Raw genomic sequence first — 12,537 nt, 5'->3', positions numbered from 1 at the left:
TACCCAGCAGGGTTGGGTGTGGACCCCCTGGGCCCTGCGGCCGTGCCAGCACCACACCCTGCCGGCTGCGTGGGCCGTCCCGTCTCCGTGCTCGGTGACGAGCGGTCAGACAGGTGCTGGCTGGGTCACAGGACCCTCCAACAGCGCTTGGCTCTACGGACCCCCAGCCTCACCCCCCGTGGCTCTGCGGCCGTGGCTGATGGTTGACGTGGGGCCACGTGGGTGAGTGGGGTCCAGAGCTCAGTGCACCATTTTCTGTGGCCCCGGATCTGGGGAGACACGGGTTCGTGGGCCCTGGCCACGCTGTCCCTCGGCCATCGCGAGGGCCATGGGGCTTTGGCGAGCTGCCGCAGGGCCTCGAAGGCTGTGCTAAGACAGCTTTGCACCAAAAAAAAAGGCTTTGCCCCAATGAGGCATCCTCTGTGTGGGGCGGCCCGTGTCTACCTGCCCAGAAGGGCGGTGTCGTCCTGGGCCCCCCAGCACCCCGCTGCCGAGGGGAGTGACGTTCCTGAGCTCCTGGACGTGGGGCAGGCTCAGCCCGGGTCTCGGCTGGACTGCGGGGTGGGAAGCGCTCGCGCAGAGGCCGACGGGCCCGTGAACCCAGAGGCAGACACACTGCTCTGGAGGGACGCGTGGCGGTGCCCTGGCTTTTTCCCGTGGTCATGGGGGCGCTTTCTGGTTTCCGCGTCCGAGGGCCTGTGTGGTGCCGTCACCACGAGTTGGGGCCGTTGTGAGGCCCCGTGAGGAATCCGTGGTGTTGGAAGTCGTCAGTGCACGTGCCGGACGCCCCTTCTGTCCCTGGAGGAGACGGGCTCGTAACTGCGGAGGTTGGGCTGCTCGCTCGCCGAGGGGAGAGGATCGTTGTCACCTCAGGAAGAGGCTCGACAATTGACCCTGTGGCGTCCGGTTGTCACGGGGAGACCGGGCGGCCATCGGCACGGGCGCCTCCATCCCAAGGCCCCCAGGTTCCCCTCCACCTTTCTGCGCCCCGGTGCTCACCCCTGGACCAGCCTGGCTCTGTCCAGTGCTCAGAGACCACCCTGTCACCTGGGACCCCAGTCAGAAACGCCCCTGCTCCTAGCCTGAGCCTGGGGCTGCAGAGAGTGGGGGAGGGGCCCGGCAGCCCGGGAGCCCCGCTCAGCGCCGCCCAGAGCAGCGGTTCTGGCTGCTGCTGCTCCTGCTCCGTGACTGACCATGGGCTGGCGACCGGCAGACACGGCCCCGGTCAAGGGCTTTGCTCTCTCTTGCAGATGTGGATGAGTGTGCAAACGGAGGTGCCTGCGGGGACGCCCGCTGCAAGAATCTGCCAGGCTCCTACTCCTGCGTGTGCGACGAGGGTTACGTGTTCAGCTCCCCAGACAAGGCCTGCCGAGGTACCCGCCCCCGCTGCCCACTGTCACCAGCACACACACACCCTTGTGAACACGTGTGCTCGCGTGTGGGCACACACAAGAGTGCGTGTGTGTGCAAGTCCGTACGTGTGTGAACCACACACGCGTGTCCCAGGTGTCTCTTCATGCAACAGGGCCGCTTCCCCCAACTGCCGAGGACACAGCAGAGATTTGAGGGGGGCCCCCATGCCCCTGGCACAGGGACCTCTAGCCCATCTTCAGGTCAACCTGCTGTGCTCGGGGGCAGGTGACGAGCACACCCTGTGTCGGGGGCACAGAGAGGGACAGGTTTTCTTCTCAGCCTTCCTGCCCTGCGCTTCCACGAGGAAGCCGGGTGGCCCCCGCCCACACACCCTCCATGCCCTCCTCCGTGTCCCCTGTGGGGTGTCTCTTGGACCCCCAAACCAGCCCCAGGGACACCTGCCAACGGTCACAGACCCTCCAGACCCTCATAGACGGGCTTTGTGCCCTGACCTAGTGGCTTATTCCCACCTCCTTCTCTAACCCAAGGAGGAGGAGAGGGAGAGACCGCTGACCGGCCCTGCAGGGAGCACGGGCAGCGTGGGGGGCGGCCCGGGCTGGGTGCCTCCTTCTCTGGAGCTCACTCTCAGGTGAGCGCGCTGTGGGCGCCTCGGAGACGCGGAGGCGCCGCGTGTGCTGAGCTTTGCCCGTCTCCCCTGTGGTGACAGATGTGGACGAGTGTGCAGAGGACCGCTGTGAGCAGGCCTGCGTCAACTCCCCGGGGGGCTACGCCTGCCACTGCGACGGACGCGGAGGCCTCAAGCTGTCCCCGGACATGAACACCTGTGAGGTGTGACCACAGGGCAGCCGTTCCCTCGGGAGGACGGGGCTAGTGGGAATGCAGGACAGGAGGCCTGTCTGTCCCCTGCGTGACGTCTCGCGGGCAGCTCCGCACCCACGGCGGAGCGGGCGGCCTGCGCCCGCGGCACGTGCTGCCCTCCCGGTCAGTTGGCTCAGGTCAGGGACACGTGTGGGGTCCGAGCCTCCCGACTGGCCGGCCCGACCCCGGCTCGGCACGCTACTGTGGTCTCTCCGAGCCGTAACAGCCTCGGTTTCAGTCAGAGCCTGGCCGGCGAGCGGGGAGGGAGGCCCCACTGCGTCCTGACCCTGTGTGCCTGGGGGGCAGCACCCAGGTACGGCTGCCTGACAGCCCTCACTCCCTTCCCGCAGGATATTTTGCCCTGCGTGCCTTTTAACGTAGCCAAGAGCGTGAAGTCCTTGTACCTGGGCCGCATGTTCAGTGGAACACCGGTGATCAGGCTGCGCTTCAAAAGACTGCAACCCACCAGGTGAGGGCCGGGGGCGAAGCCGGGTGCGCGGGGCCAGGGCCGGCCTGAAGCCCCCGGGACAGCCGATCCCCGGCCCTGCACTGGGTAGCACCCCACAGGCCCGGCGGCCGGCCCTGTCCCTGCCCAGCGACAGCAGCCGGGCTCCGGCTCTGGACCTCTGCAGGGTGCTGCCTCCAAAGTCCAGGACGGAGTCCCAGGCTGTCCGCGCACCTGCGGGGCCCCTGGGGCGGGAGGCCTCGAGCCACCTGCCCGTGTCATTTGTGTGTTTCTCGTGCTGGTACTTAGGCTGGTCGCCGAATTTGACTTCAGGACCTTTGACCCTGAAGGCGTCCTCTTCTTTGCTGGAGGCCATCAGGACAGCGCCTGGATCGTGCTGGGCCTGCGGGCCGGCCGGCTGGAGCTGCAGCTGCGCTACCACGGGGTTGGCCGCGTCACCAGCAGTGGGCCTGTGGTCAGTCACGGCATGTGGCAGACGGTGAGCGCGGCCCCCCCTGAGCCCCAGGCCAGCAGGGTTGGGAGCTCCTGGGGAGGGCCCTGGCATTTCCCCGTGCAGGTGCACACCCAGCTGTGAGTGGCCACCGCATGAGGCCCTGCTCCAGAACTTCATAGTCGATGGGGCGAGGGCTGCAGTCTGTCCCGAAACGGTGCTGTTGGTCACAGCTGTCCGGAGCCGTGGCAGCTGCCGGTCGCCCTGGAGCACACAGGATGTCCTGCTGCAGAAACTGCACTGTTCAGAATGTCCACGACACAGGGGCTGGGGCCCCTGGGCTGAGGTCTGGGCCAGGCTCCCGGCTCGTGTGTCCGCACCGTCCTGGGACCCGGCTCCTGGGGCCGGCGCCGTCCCCGCAGACATGCTCACGTGAGGCTGTCTCCTTTGGGAGAACGCCCTAGCCACCCAGAGCCTGACCTGTCGGTCCTGATGAGACCTGTACCGCGGTGCCCAGAACACGGCAGCTTGGGACACACACGAGCCTTCCAGAAGCTCAGAAGTAAGCACTTGAGAGACAAAAGCGTTCTTGTTTCTTCTGGAAGTTCAGAGAAGATGGGAAACTCTGAATGGAGACAGCGTGGACGTTTGCTAACCTCCGTCCTGGGAACTCAGGCTTCTTTCCTCAGCCCCTAAAGCACGAATATCCCCAGAGTGGCCGCGCTCACGGTCGGGGACAGGCGCTCTGCACCGGCAGCAGGAGGGGTCCCGGGCGGGGTGGGGGGGGCAGTGTCCAGGGGAGGAATCTGGGGACCCAGGACGTGCGGTGGACAGCTGCCCCACCCGAGGCATGAACTGGCAGCCCAAGGCAGGCTCAGCCCAGAGGCAGCCCCTCTGTCCTCCCTCTCCTGACCCTTCCTCCTCTTCCTCCTGTCCACACTCGGACCCAAGCACCTCCATGTTTCCCACGTGGACCAGAAAGGAAACTGGGCTTCTGCAGGGCTAGCAGGACGCACAGAGGGCAGAGAGACAGGTTTTTTAATTCTCCTGCGTGGAGAGGAGGGACGAGCACAGAGCTCCAGAGTCAGCGCGTTCAGCGTCCCGTCGGTGCCAGGCACCCGGTGACCGCGCGCCCTCCTGCCTTCATGGGGGCGCGGCTGTGCTGGGGAAGTGGAGCTCCAAGTGGGAGACGGTGACGTCGGTGGGATTCCCGGTCCGGGAAGCAGCTCCTGGGGGCTTAGGGAGGCTCCAGGATGGGGCCAGAGTAGTGGCCCCAAGGGGCCCCCTTGGAGGAGGCGGAGTGAAGGGAGAAGCCCGTGCTGGGGGGACCGACAGGGCCTGGAGGGAGGTTGTGTCACAGGGGGACCGCGAGGTGTGTGGGGCGTGAACATTCCCCGCGGTCGGGGGCAGCTCGGCCCGCGGGGGCAGCGGGTCCTTCCGGAAGGGCCCCCCCTCACGGCACCGGTCTTCTCCAGATCTCTGTGGAGGAGCTGGACCAGAATCTGGTTGTCAAGGTGAACAAGGACGCGGTCATGAAGATCGCGGTGGCCGGGGACCTGTTCCAGCTGGACAGAGGGCTGTACCACCTCAACCTGACCGTGGGCGGCATTCCCTTCAAGGAGAGAGACCTGGTGCAGCCTGTGAGTACCGTCGCAGCCCGGGCTCCCGCAGCGGCCAGGCCTGGCCGCCGGCTGCCGTGCTGAGCACTCGCCCCGGGCCGGTGGCCGTGTCCCCAACGCACCACCTCCCCGTGAGACTCGCTTGAGTTTTCATCGGAAGCGATAACAAAAGTGCCTGTTTTGCAGTGGAGATAAAACACGATGAAATTACTCTTTAACAAAAGGAACAGTCAAGTGTTTTGGACCATTCCCAAGAACATTTGGGGTGTTAACCCTGCCGGGATTTCCACGGGGAGGAGGACTAACGGGGAGGTCAGCACTGGTCGTCCCTCGCAGCCCTGCGTGGCCTCGGCCCTGCCCTCCCCAAGGTCCCTCCGCCACCCAGCGTGTGCTGGCCAGGCCAGAGCCCTCCCCCTGTGGCGACTCCCACACCAGTGGGAGAAGAGGGTCCCGGGCACGGAGGTCCCTGTGGTGGGAGGTGTCGGCCGGATCCTCCCTGCAGGGCGGAGGACGGCGTCTTGCAGATGGCCTGGGCGTCAGACCCCTTGGGTCCCACAGGTGCTGTTCACACCTCCCCGCTTGACAGATCCGGCAGGGGAGACCCGAATTGCTGCAGAGGAGCGCGTGGGGCTGGGGGCCGCCCAGACTCACATTTCGGGGGGCACCAGGCACCACGTGCGCCTTCGTCCATGTCCTTCCGGTGCACGGTCCCACTCTGCTCTGGGAGTGAGTGGGCAGACCCAGCGTGGCCCACTGGGGACCCCGCGAGGACTCGTTCCGTCCCTGAGGCGCCCTTTCAGGAAACAGCCTCCACAACCAGCACTTGTCCAGTTGCTGGGAGATTTCCACTACCTGAGCCACGCATCCCTTCCCCTGACCGGCGTGGCGGCGGCCACATGGCTGTCTGGGAGCCCATGACGTGGCCGTGTGGTCCCAAGAAGCCACTGGGATTTCTCTGTCCTCCCAGATAAACCCCCGCCTGGACGGCTGCGTGAGGAGCTGGAACTGGCTGAACGGCGAGGACACCACCATCCAGGAGACGGTGAAGGCCAATCCCAAGATGCAGTGCTTCTCCGCGACCACGAGGGGCTCCTTCTACCCCGGGACCGGGTTTGCCTTCTACAGCCTGGACTTTGGTGAGTCTCGGCCCCGGCGTGGGCACGGCCGTGGCCGCACTTGCGGACAGAGCAGGAATCGGCTTCCTAGGACGGCGGTGTCTGGGATAAGCCGATGACCCCACAGCCCTGGGGCCGCCGCGCGGGGTGAGCCAGCAAGGAAACGGCCACCGTGCCTGTGCCGGGACGGCCAGGGTGGGGACGGCAGCAGGAGCTACGGGGAGGGTCCGAGGGGACGCCTGCGGGACGTCCTCGGACAGGATGAGCGGTCGGTGGAGCAGCCGTGGAGAATGAGTGCGACGCTGCGGTCCCGGAGCCTGGCGAGGCGTGGAGCGGGGCGGCGTCCAGAGACGGCGGGTGGCTGGCCCCGGGGCTCTAGAGCTCACGGTTGGCGGGAAGAGAAGACCCAGAGGAACAGGACGGGGCTGACGGCCGCGTTGCCGGGGCGCGGGGCTGTCTGCAGAGCTGGGTCCGCCACGGCAGCGCTGATGGCCGCGCAGCAGGAAGAAGCCAGGCCTGCGGGACCAGCCCTTCCCGAAGCTCCCGTGACGTCCACGCGCGGCAGCTGTCGGGCCGTCGGTGTAGCGAGGGTGTCGCAGGGTGCAGGGGGCGGCCCTCCCGACCCTGGAACACAGAGCACACTCTCTTTCCTCTTTTTATCAAATTCACTGCTCAGTAAAAACAAAGAGCCCTAACATGCGGGTCAAGGAGCAGTCGCTGAGACACCCTTCACGTGACGCGCGTTCACGTCCCACACTGCCAGGCCGCACGGCTCAGGATGCGGCGTGAGCAGCGCGGGTCACGGTGCCGGCTCAGTGGTTCTGTTGCTCGACTCTGGGCTCCACTGGTTTCCCTCGTCCTCCCTCACACTGGCGCCCGACCGGGGAGGGCTGGTACCTGGCCCAGCGAAGCGCCCAGGCACACGGCCGTGCAGGGTCTCTGGCGGGTGTGCGGCCCAGGCGCCTGCCTGCGTGCTGGCTTCCGGGGGCCTCCCTGCCCCCTCCTCTGGCCGGCACCCTGCTGCAGCGGGGCTCGGGGAGCTGTCGCCGCCCCCCAGGACCATCTCTGGCTCGGTCTGTCTCCAGGTGATGCTCGCAGCGCCTCTGTTCCAGACGGCGAGTGGTTAAGCACCCACACTCCCTCCCCTCGGGCTCGTTGGCCTTGAGGGCTGGGCCACACCCCCCGCCACGGGCCCCACATCCACGCATCGCCTCCAGCCCCTGTGGGCCTCCCACGCAGAGGGCCCGACCCTCCTTCCTTGTGAGGCGGCTGTCCTCTCAAGCCCTGGGGTCACGGCCCCTCCTAGCTGTGCTTTAACCGCCACAGCACTCCTGAGCCGCGAGAGGGACTTCTGGGAGGAGAAGCAGGTACGACACCGTGTTATCCGTCGTGATCACACGGGAAAGTCTAAACGTCACCATGATGTTTCCGACAAAGTCTCCTCGTGAGAAGCACTTCCCGACCTTTCCTTCAAGCAGCATCCACGCTTCCTGTGCGGGGACACGGGCCTGGGCAGAAGCCACGGTGGCCCTGGCCCTGCTGCGCTCCACGGTCTGCGAGCGCGTCTGCGGGCTGCCTCGGCCATGGAGCCACCGGGGTCGAGAAGTCTCTGCTTTTCTCACAGAGCGCCGCCGGCGCCGTTTCCCAGCTCAGAGGAGCATCTTCGGGACGTCCCCGAGTCAGCCCCCAGCAGCATCTGGAGCCGGGAGACCCTCCCCGCCGACGGGACGCCCAGCAGCCGGGGCCGAAGGTCCCGTCACGGGAAAACTCAGGGCCAGGAGACCCGGGAGGCCGCACTGGCCGCGTTTCTTTTTTGCTTTTACTTTTGGTTTTTGGGCTGCTTTTTCCAGTTTTGCGTGCATTCGAGTCACTGGACAGTTACTGGAAATGGACTGTGGCAGACTCCTCTTGGGTCCGGGGCCCCTACAGAGGATTCGGGTGCTCACGGTCCACTGGAAACCGTCGGGAACCCAGGCTGCGGCTCACCTCGGCGCTGACTCCCCTGCAGGGAGGGCGTCTGAGCTCCAGCGGACGCGGCTCCTGCTCTGGCATCCCCGGCCCGATGGGCTCCTTCGCCAGGACTCGACGGTCTCTGAGACAGAAGCCCCCGAGCCGTGGGGCAGAGGGGGTGCTCGGCATCACCGTCAGAAGATTCACGTGTCCAGAGGAAACGTGTGTTGTAGCGACCCCCAGAGAACCACGACCCAGCCGCTCGCGCACAGTGTGCTTTCTGGACCTGTCCGTGCAGGAGCTGCAGGGGAAGCCCGCGTGTCTGTCCCTCGGACGTCCACGCGACATAAACCCACGTCACATATGCAGACATGAGGCGCCTAAGCACGGAGCCGCTCAGTGGGGCATGGAGCCGTGTGGTCAGAGAAGGGCGCGTTCTGAGGGCTTCCAACCACGTGCGACTTGGTCGAGCCGCCCGAAGGGCGCCGGGGAGACGCGGCGGGGCAGGGGGCCGGGCGCTGCAGCGTGTCCTGTGGGGGAGGAAGAGGGGATGCCAGGGAAGGGTGCCCACGGGACACGCCTGCCTTCCGTCCCGGCAGGCCTTTGTTGCCCGGGGGCCGTGGCGGGGGCTTATGGCAGGGCTGCCATCCCCGGGGCCCACATGCTCCCCCACGGTCGGCTTCCTGGGGACAGGCCCCTAGTGTTCGGGCGTGGCCCTCCCTGGGGCTGCCACCGCACTCACCACGGCCAGCCCCGCCTGGCTGGCCTCCTGACCTGCGGCCCTCACTGCAGCTCGGAGCCCCGCGGACGTCGGCACGGACACCACCTGGCAGATAGAGGTCACGGCTCAGATCCGTCCTGCCACGGACACAGGCGTGCTGCTCGCCCTGGTGGGCAGTGACCAGGTGGTGGCCCTCTCCGTGGCGCTGGTTGACTACCACTCCACCAAGAAGCTCAAAAAGCAGGTAGCCGTCCCGGGCGGGTCCCTGCTCTCACCTCGGGAAGCTCTGTCTCCCCATGGCGCAGCCCTCACGGGTCCCACAGCCACGTGGCTGAGGACACCGTTGCCCAAGGTCACCTGACAGCCTGGGGGTTAGAGCCGTGTGGAGGGTGGCCTGGGAGCCATTCCAAGGGGGGGTGACGTCCCGCTGGACAGTTTAGAACCACGTGTCTCCGACTGTCTCACTGGCAAACGCTCCCGGTTTCTCCTGCGCCCAGATGTGCCCGCCTGGCCCACGCCCCTGGGAGATTCAGGCTGAGCCCTGAGGCGGGGGCCCGCGTACCCCCAGCCCCGCACACCCGGCCATGCCGACACCCGCCGTGTGGAACCCACAGTTTGCTCAGGGAACAGCCAAGGGGCAGAGGAAGGAGCTTGTATGCACCGGCCTCTGTCCGAAATGGGCGGGCCTGCTGGCCGGGAGTGTGTGTGGACAGCGGCCAGCCTGCCCCAGCTGGTGCTGTGAGAGGCTCCCCAGAGTGGTCTGGTCCCCAAGACCGCAGCAGACGCCCCTCCACGGAGCACCAGTCCACACACCGTGTGCACCTGTGGGCAAACGGAGCTCCTGCAGGGCGCTGCCGACCCTCCCAGGGCATGGAGAGTGAACGGCGCTGGGCCAGCTGCCCTGCTGTGTCCATCCCAGGCTGTCGGGCTGTGTGTCCGTCCTGTGTTTCTGGCCCACGTTAGCAGAGGCGAGTTCTGTCTGGCAGGAACACCCAGTGCGTGTGGCCGGCTGTCACCTGGGATGTTGGCCTTTCTAGCCCCGCACCGCCAGCCCCTCTGTTGTGGCCTGGTAGCATTTTGACGTGGAGAAGTGGCCGTGTCCTGTGTTCCGGGTCACAGACAGGTGGGCAGCATGTCCACTGAGATGGCTGCAGAGTGCGGTGCCCCTGGCGCCCGGGATGACGCTGCTGTCCCCGCTGTTCTCTGTCCGTCTTGCACACGTGGAAACTGAGCCCCACCCCCGTGCACCACAGAACGCAGAGCCCCGGCCCTAGGAGGCCCTGCCCCCACGGAGGGCTCGGGGGCAGGGAGACGGGCCAGGAGGCCCTCGTGCTCAGGTGCGCGTCTTCCCGCAGCTGGTCATCCTGGCCGTGGAGAGCATCACCCTGGCCCTGATGGAGATCAAGGTCTGCGACGGCCAGGAGCACCGTGTGGCCGTCTCCGTGCGGGAGGATGAGGCCACCCTGGAGGTCGACGGCACCAAGGGCCGGAGCGAAGTGAGCGGGGCGCGCCTGCGGGAGCTCCTGGCCGTGCTCGCGACGCACCTGCAGGGTTCCGTGCTCACCTTCGTGGGCGGGCTGCCAGGTAGGGCTCCCACGGCTGTGGTCCCGGGGTGGGATGTCCGCAGCTCTGACCGTCCCGGGGCTCGCCCCCCACGGAGCCTGGGCGGTCCCTTTAGGCTGAACTTCCTGGCCAGCCTGGTGCTGCCCAGCAGTTCCGGGCTTGAGGCTGAGACCTCGCCTTCCGGGGATAGGCCTCGGCCTGAAGCTGCTGTCCCTGCGTCCTCCAAAAGCTCCCCCGAGCGTGCCTCAGGCAGAGGCTCTGCTGAGCCGGGGGGGCAGGGCTGGCCGCCAGGGACCGTGCCAGAGTCTGGGTGCCCTGGTCCCGATGCTCAGCCTATGAGGCCAGAGTCCCTTCCAGCCCCCGTGCTGCCCAGGAAGGGGCAGCGGACAGCTGCCTCCTACAGACTGGGGACTCGTGTCTGACTACGGGAGGGGAGCTGGCCAGTGGCCATGAGTGATCAGGGCAGTGGGCAGCTGCTGTTGTGAGCCCCCCCGACCCCACAGCCCCCAGGGCTCAGTGCAGGTCTGCCCTTGCCGCCCGGACTCCTGCCTTGGCCAGCAGACACACAATCCATTTAGTTTTCACAGACAAACCTTTGAAGAGGGGGGCTGGGGTGTGGGGAGCCCTGCAGCGGGAATGACTCCAGGACGGAGATCAGGGCGATCCAACTGATCCAACTGTCCACGTGCACTTCCTGGGGGCAGGCGGGTGTCCCTGCAGGCCCGCAGCTGAGCTGCTGCTGGTCGGGGCACACAGGGACCCGTGCCCCTGAGGAGAAAGGCAGGCACCGATGGGGCCCTCGGGTGCCCGGGAGCGCAGTGCCGGGGGATGTGCAGGACGGGGACCCCGGTCTCCGGACAGACGGGCCGCTCGCCTGTGAGACCGTGTCGTTCTCTCCCACTGGCCCAGATGTGCCCGTGACCGCAGCGCCTGTCACGGCCTTCTACCGCGGCTGCATGACGCTGGAGGTCAACGGGAAGGGGCTGGACCTGGACGAGGCCGCCTACAAGCACAGCGACATCACGTCCCACTCCTGCCCCCCGGTGGAGCGGGCCGCCCCCTAGGCCGGCAGGAGGAGGGACGGTCGCCCCGCCCCCGCGAGAGCAGCTGTGGACGTTGTGCCCGCCCCGGCCGAGGTTCCTCCGAGACTGTCCTGTGCCTGTGACGTACGTGTACATAGCCAAGGAGCTGGTGTTGGCCGGACGAGGCCACGGCCCCGGCCCCGGTGGGGCTGCCCCCGCCGAAGCGGACCCAGGAAAATAATTCTGTTATTTTATTACCGATGCTTCTTTCTGGCCTAAAAGTATGGAAAAATAAAATATTTAGAGAACCCTTTCTAACTGTGCCGCGAGCTCTGCTCCTTGCTGGTTCGTGCCCGGCGGCAGGTCGGCCCCCTCCAGCCCCTCCCCTGCACCCCTTCCGGGCTCCTGGCTCTGGGCGCTGCAGCCCTGCTCTCTGTGCGTAGACACAACTCTGATGGAGGCGAGGCCCTGTCACCCCTCCTGACACAGGGCAGGTTCGCACCTGTCTGCCTTCTCCCTACACAAACCCGTTCCCCTCTCCGTCTCCCATTTTCTCTCCTCACAGGGGCCTTTCTGGCTGGAGCGGCTGGAATCTGGTTACGGGTGCACCTGCCGCTTTGCGAGGTGGGGGGTGCAGACGCCGCTCTGACCCCAAGAGGACACAAAAGGAAAATGCACGTGGGGCCCCAGGGCCACCAGCACACACAGGTCACAGAGGCCCGGCGGTGGGCTGGGGGGGAGGCCAGTGTTGAGGTCGGAGCTCTGGGAGGGCAGGTCTGTCTGCCTGATGTGACAGTCACAGGAAGGCCGGCGGTCACCGTCAGGGCGGCGACTGTCGCGGGATGGCCGGCGGTCACCATCGCGGTCATGCACAATGCACCAGGCAAGTTTCCGGCACCCGCTGGAGACCACGCTCGATGATCCGAAAGCTTCTCCAAGACTGAGATGTTCTTAGATTCCAAACCTCGAATGCCCTGAGACTGTGGGGCAGGTCTGCATTGCCCCACGGAGGGCGACAAAGCATCCCCCAGCATCTGTCCTTTCTCAGTATAGAGTGACCTGTGAAAGCCGCGTCAGCCAAGTACGGAGCAGCGTGGATTTCGGTGCCTGACAGCAGACCGGAGACGAGCAGCTGCAGAAGGAAGGACAGAGCCCGAGGAGCCCACCCCAGCTACGGGGCAGGAAGCAGAGTGAGGCGGCAGCGCAGGGGAGAAGAGACCCCCTTCAGGTTTCTGGCAGGGAGCTGGGCAGAAAATCTGTTTCCTTAGATTTCCACTGGGCACCAGGGTATCACCAACTATGGCCAGGAAAAAGCTCATACCCTGTAAGGGCTCAATACAGCTGTACGGTCCGCACTGGGGCCAGGCAGGCCGGCACCCCCACCACTGTCTGACCGGGTGCCGGCAGCAGAGAAGTCAG

The 12,537-nt window shown here is 66.4% G+C and overlaps 1 protein-coding gene across 3 annotated transcripts in view; it reads left to right on the top strand.

Moving 5' to 3' along the window:
* Nucleotides 1–11,431, top strand: part of GAS6 (growth arrest specific 6) — a 31,694-nt gene extending 20,263 nt beyond the window's left edge. For 2 of the 3 annotated variants that reach the window (XM_045977882.1, XM_045977884.1), the window contains 9 exons: nucleotides 1,251–1,373; nucleotides 2,081–2,202; nucleotides 2,583–2,701; nucleotides 2,987–3,176; nucleotides 4,604–4,768; nucleotides 5,715–5,883; nucleotides 8,605–8,777; nucleotides 9,871–10,117; nucleotides 11,006–11,431. In XM_045977882.1, the coding sequence (XP_045833838.1) occupies nucleotides 1,251–1,373; nucleotides 2,081–2,202; nucleotides 2,583–2,701; nucleotides 2,987–3,176; nucleotides 4,604–4,768; nucleotides 5,715–5,883; nucleotides 8,605–8,777; nucleotides 9,871–10,117; nucleotides 11,006–11,160 (1,463 nt within the window). In that variant the 3' untranslated portion in view covers nucleotides 11,161–11,431. The remainder of the gene's footprint in view (nucleotides 1–1,250; nucleotides 1,374–2,080; nucleotides 2,203–2,582; nucleotides 2,702–2,986; nucleotides 3,177–4,603; nucleotides 4,769–5,714; nucleotides 5,884–8,604; nucleotides 8,778–9,870; nucleotides 10,118–11,005) is intronic. The other variant, XM_045977883.1, reaches the window with a different exon arrangement.
* The last annotated feature ends 1,106 nt before the right edge of the window (nucleotides 11,432–12,537 follow it).

Source organism: Meles meles, chromosome 14 (genome assembly GCF_922984935.1).
Source record: "Meles meles chromosome 14, mMelMel3.1 paternal haplotype, whole genome shotgun sequence".
NCBI lineage: Eukaryota > Metazoa > Chordata > Mammalia > Carnivora > Mustelidae > Meles > Meles meles.
This window is presented reverse-complemented; position numbering and strand designations above follow the sequence as displayed.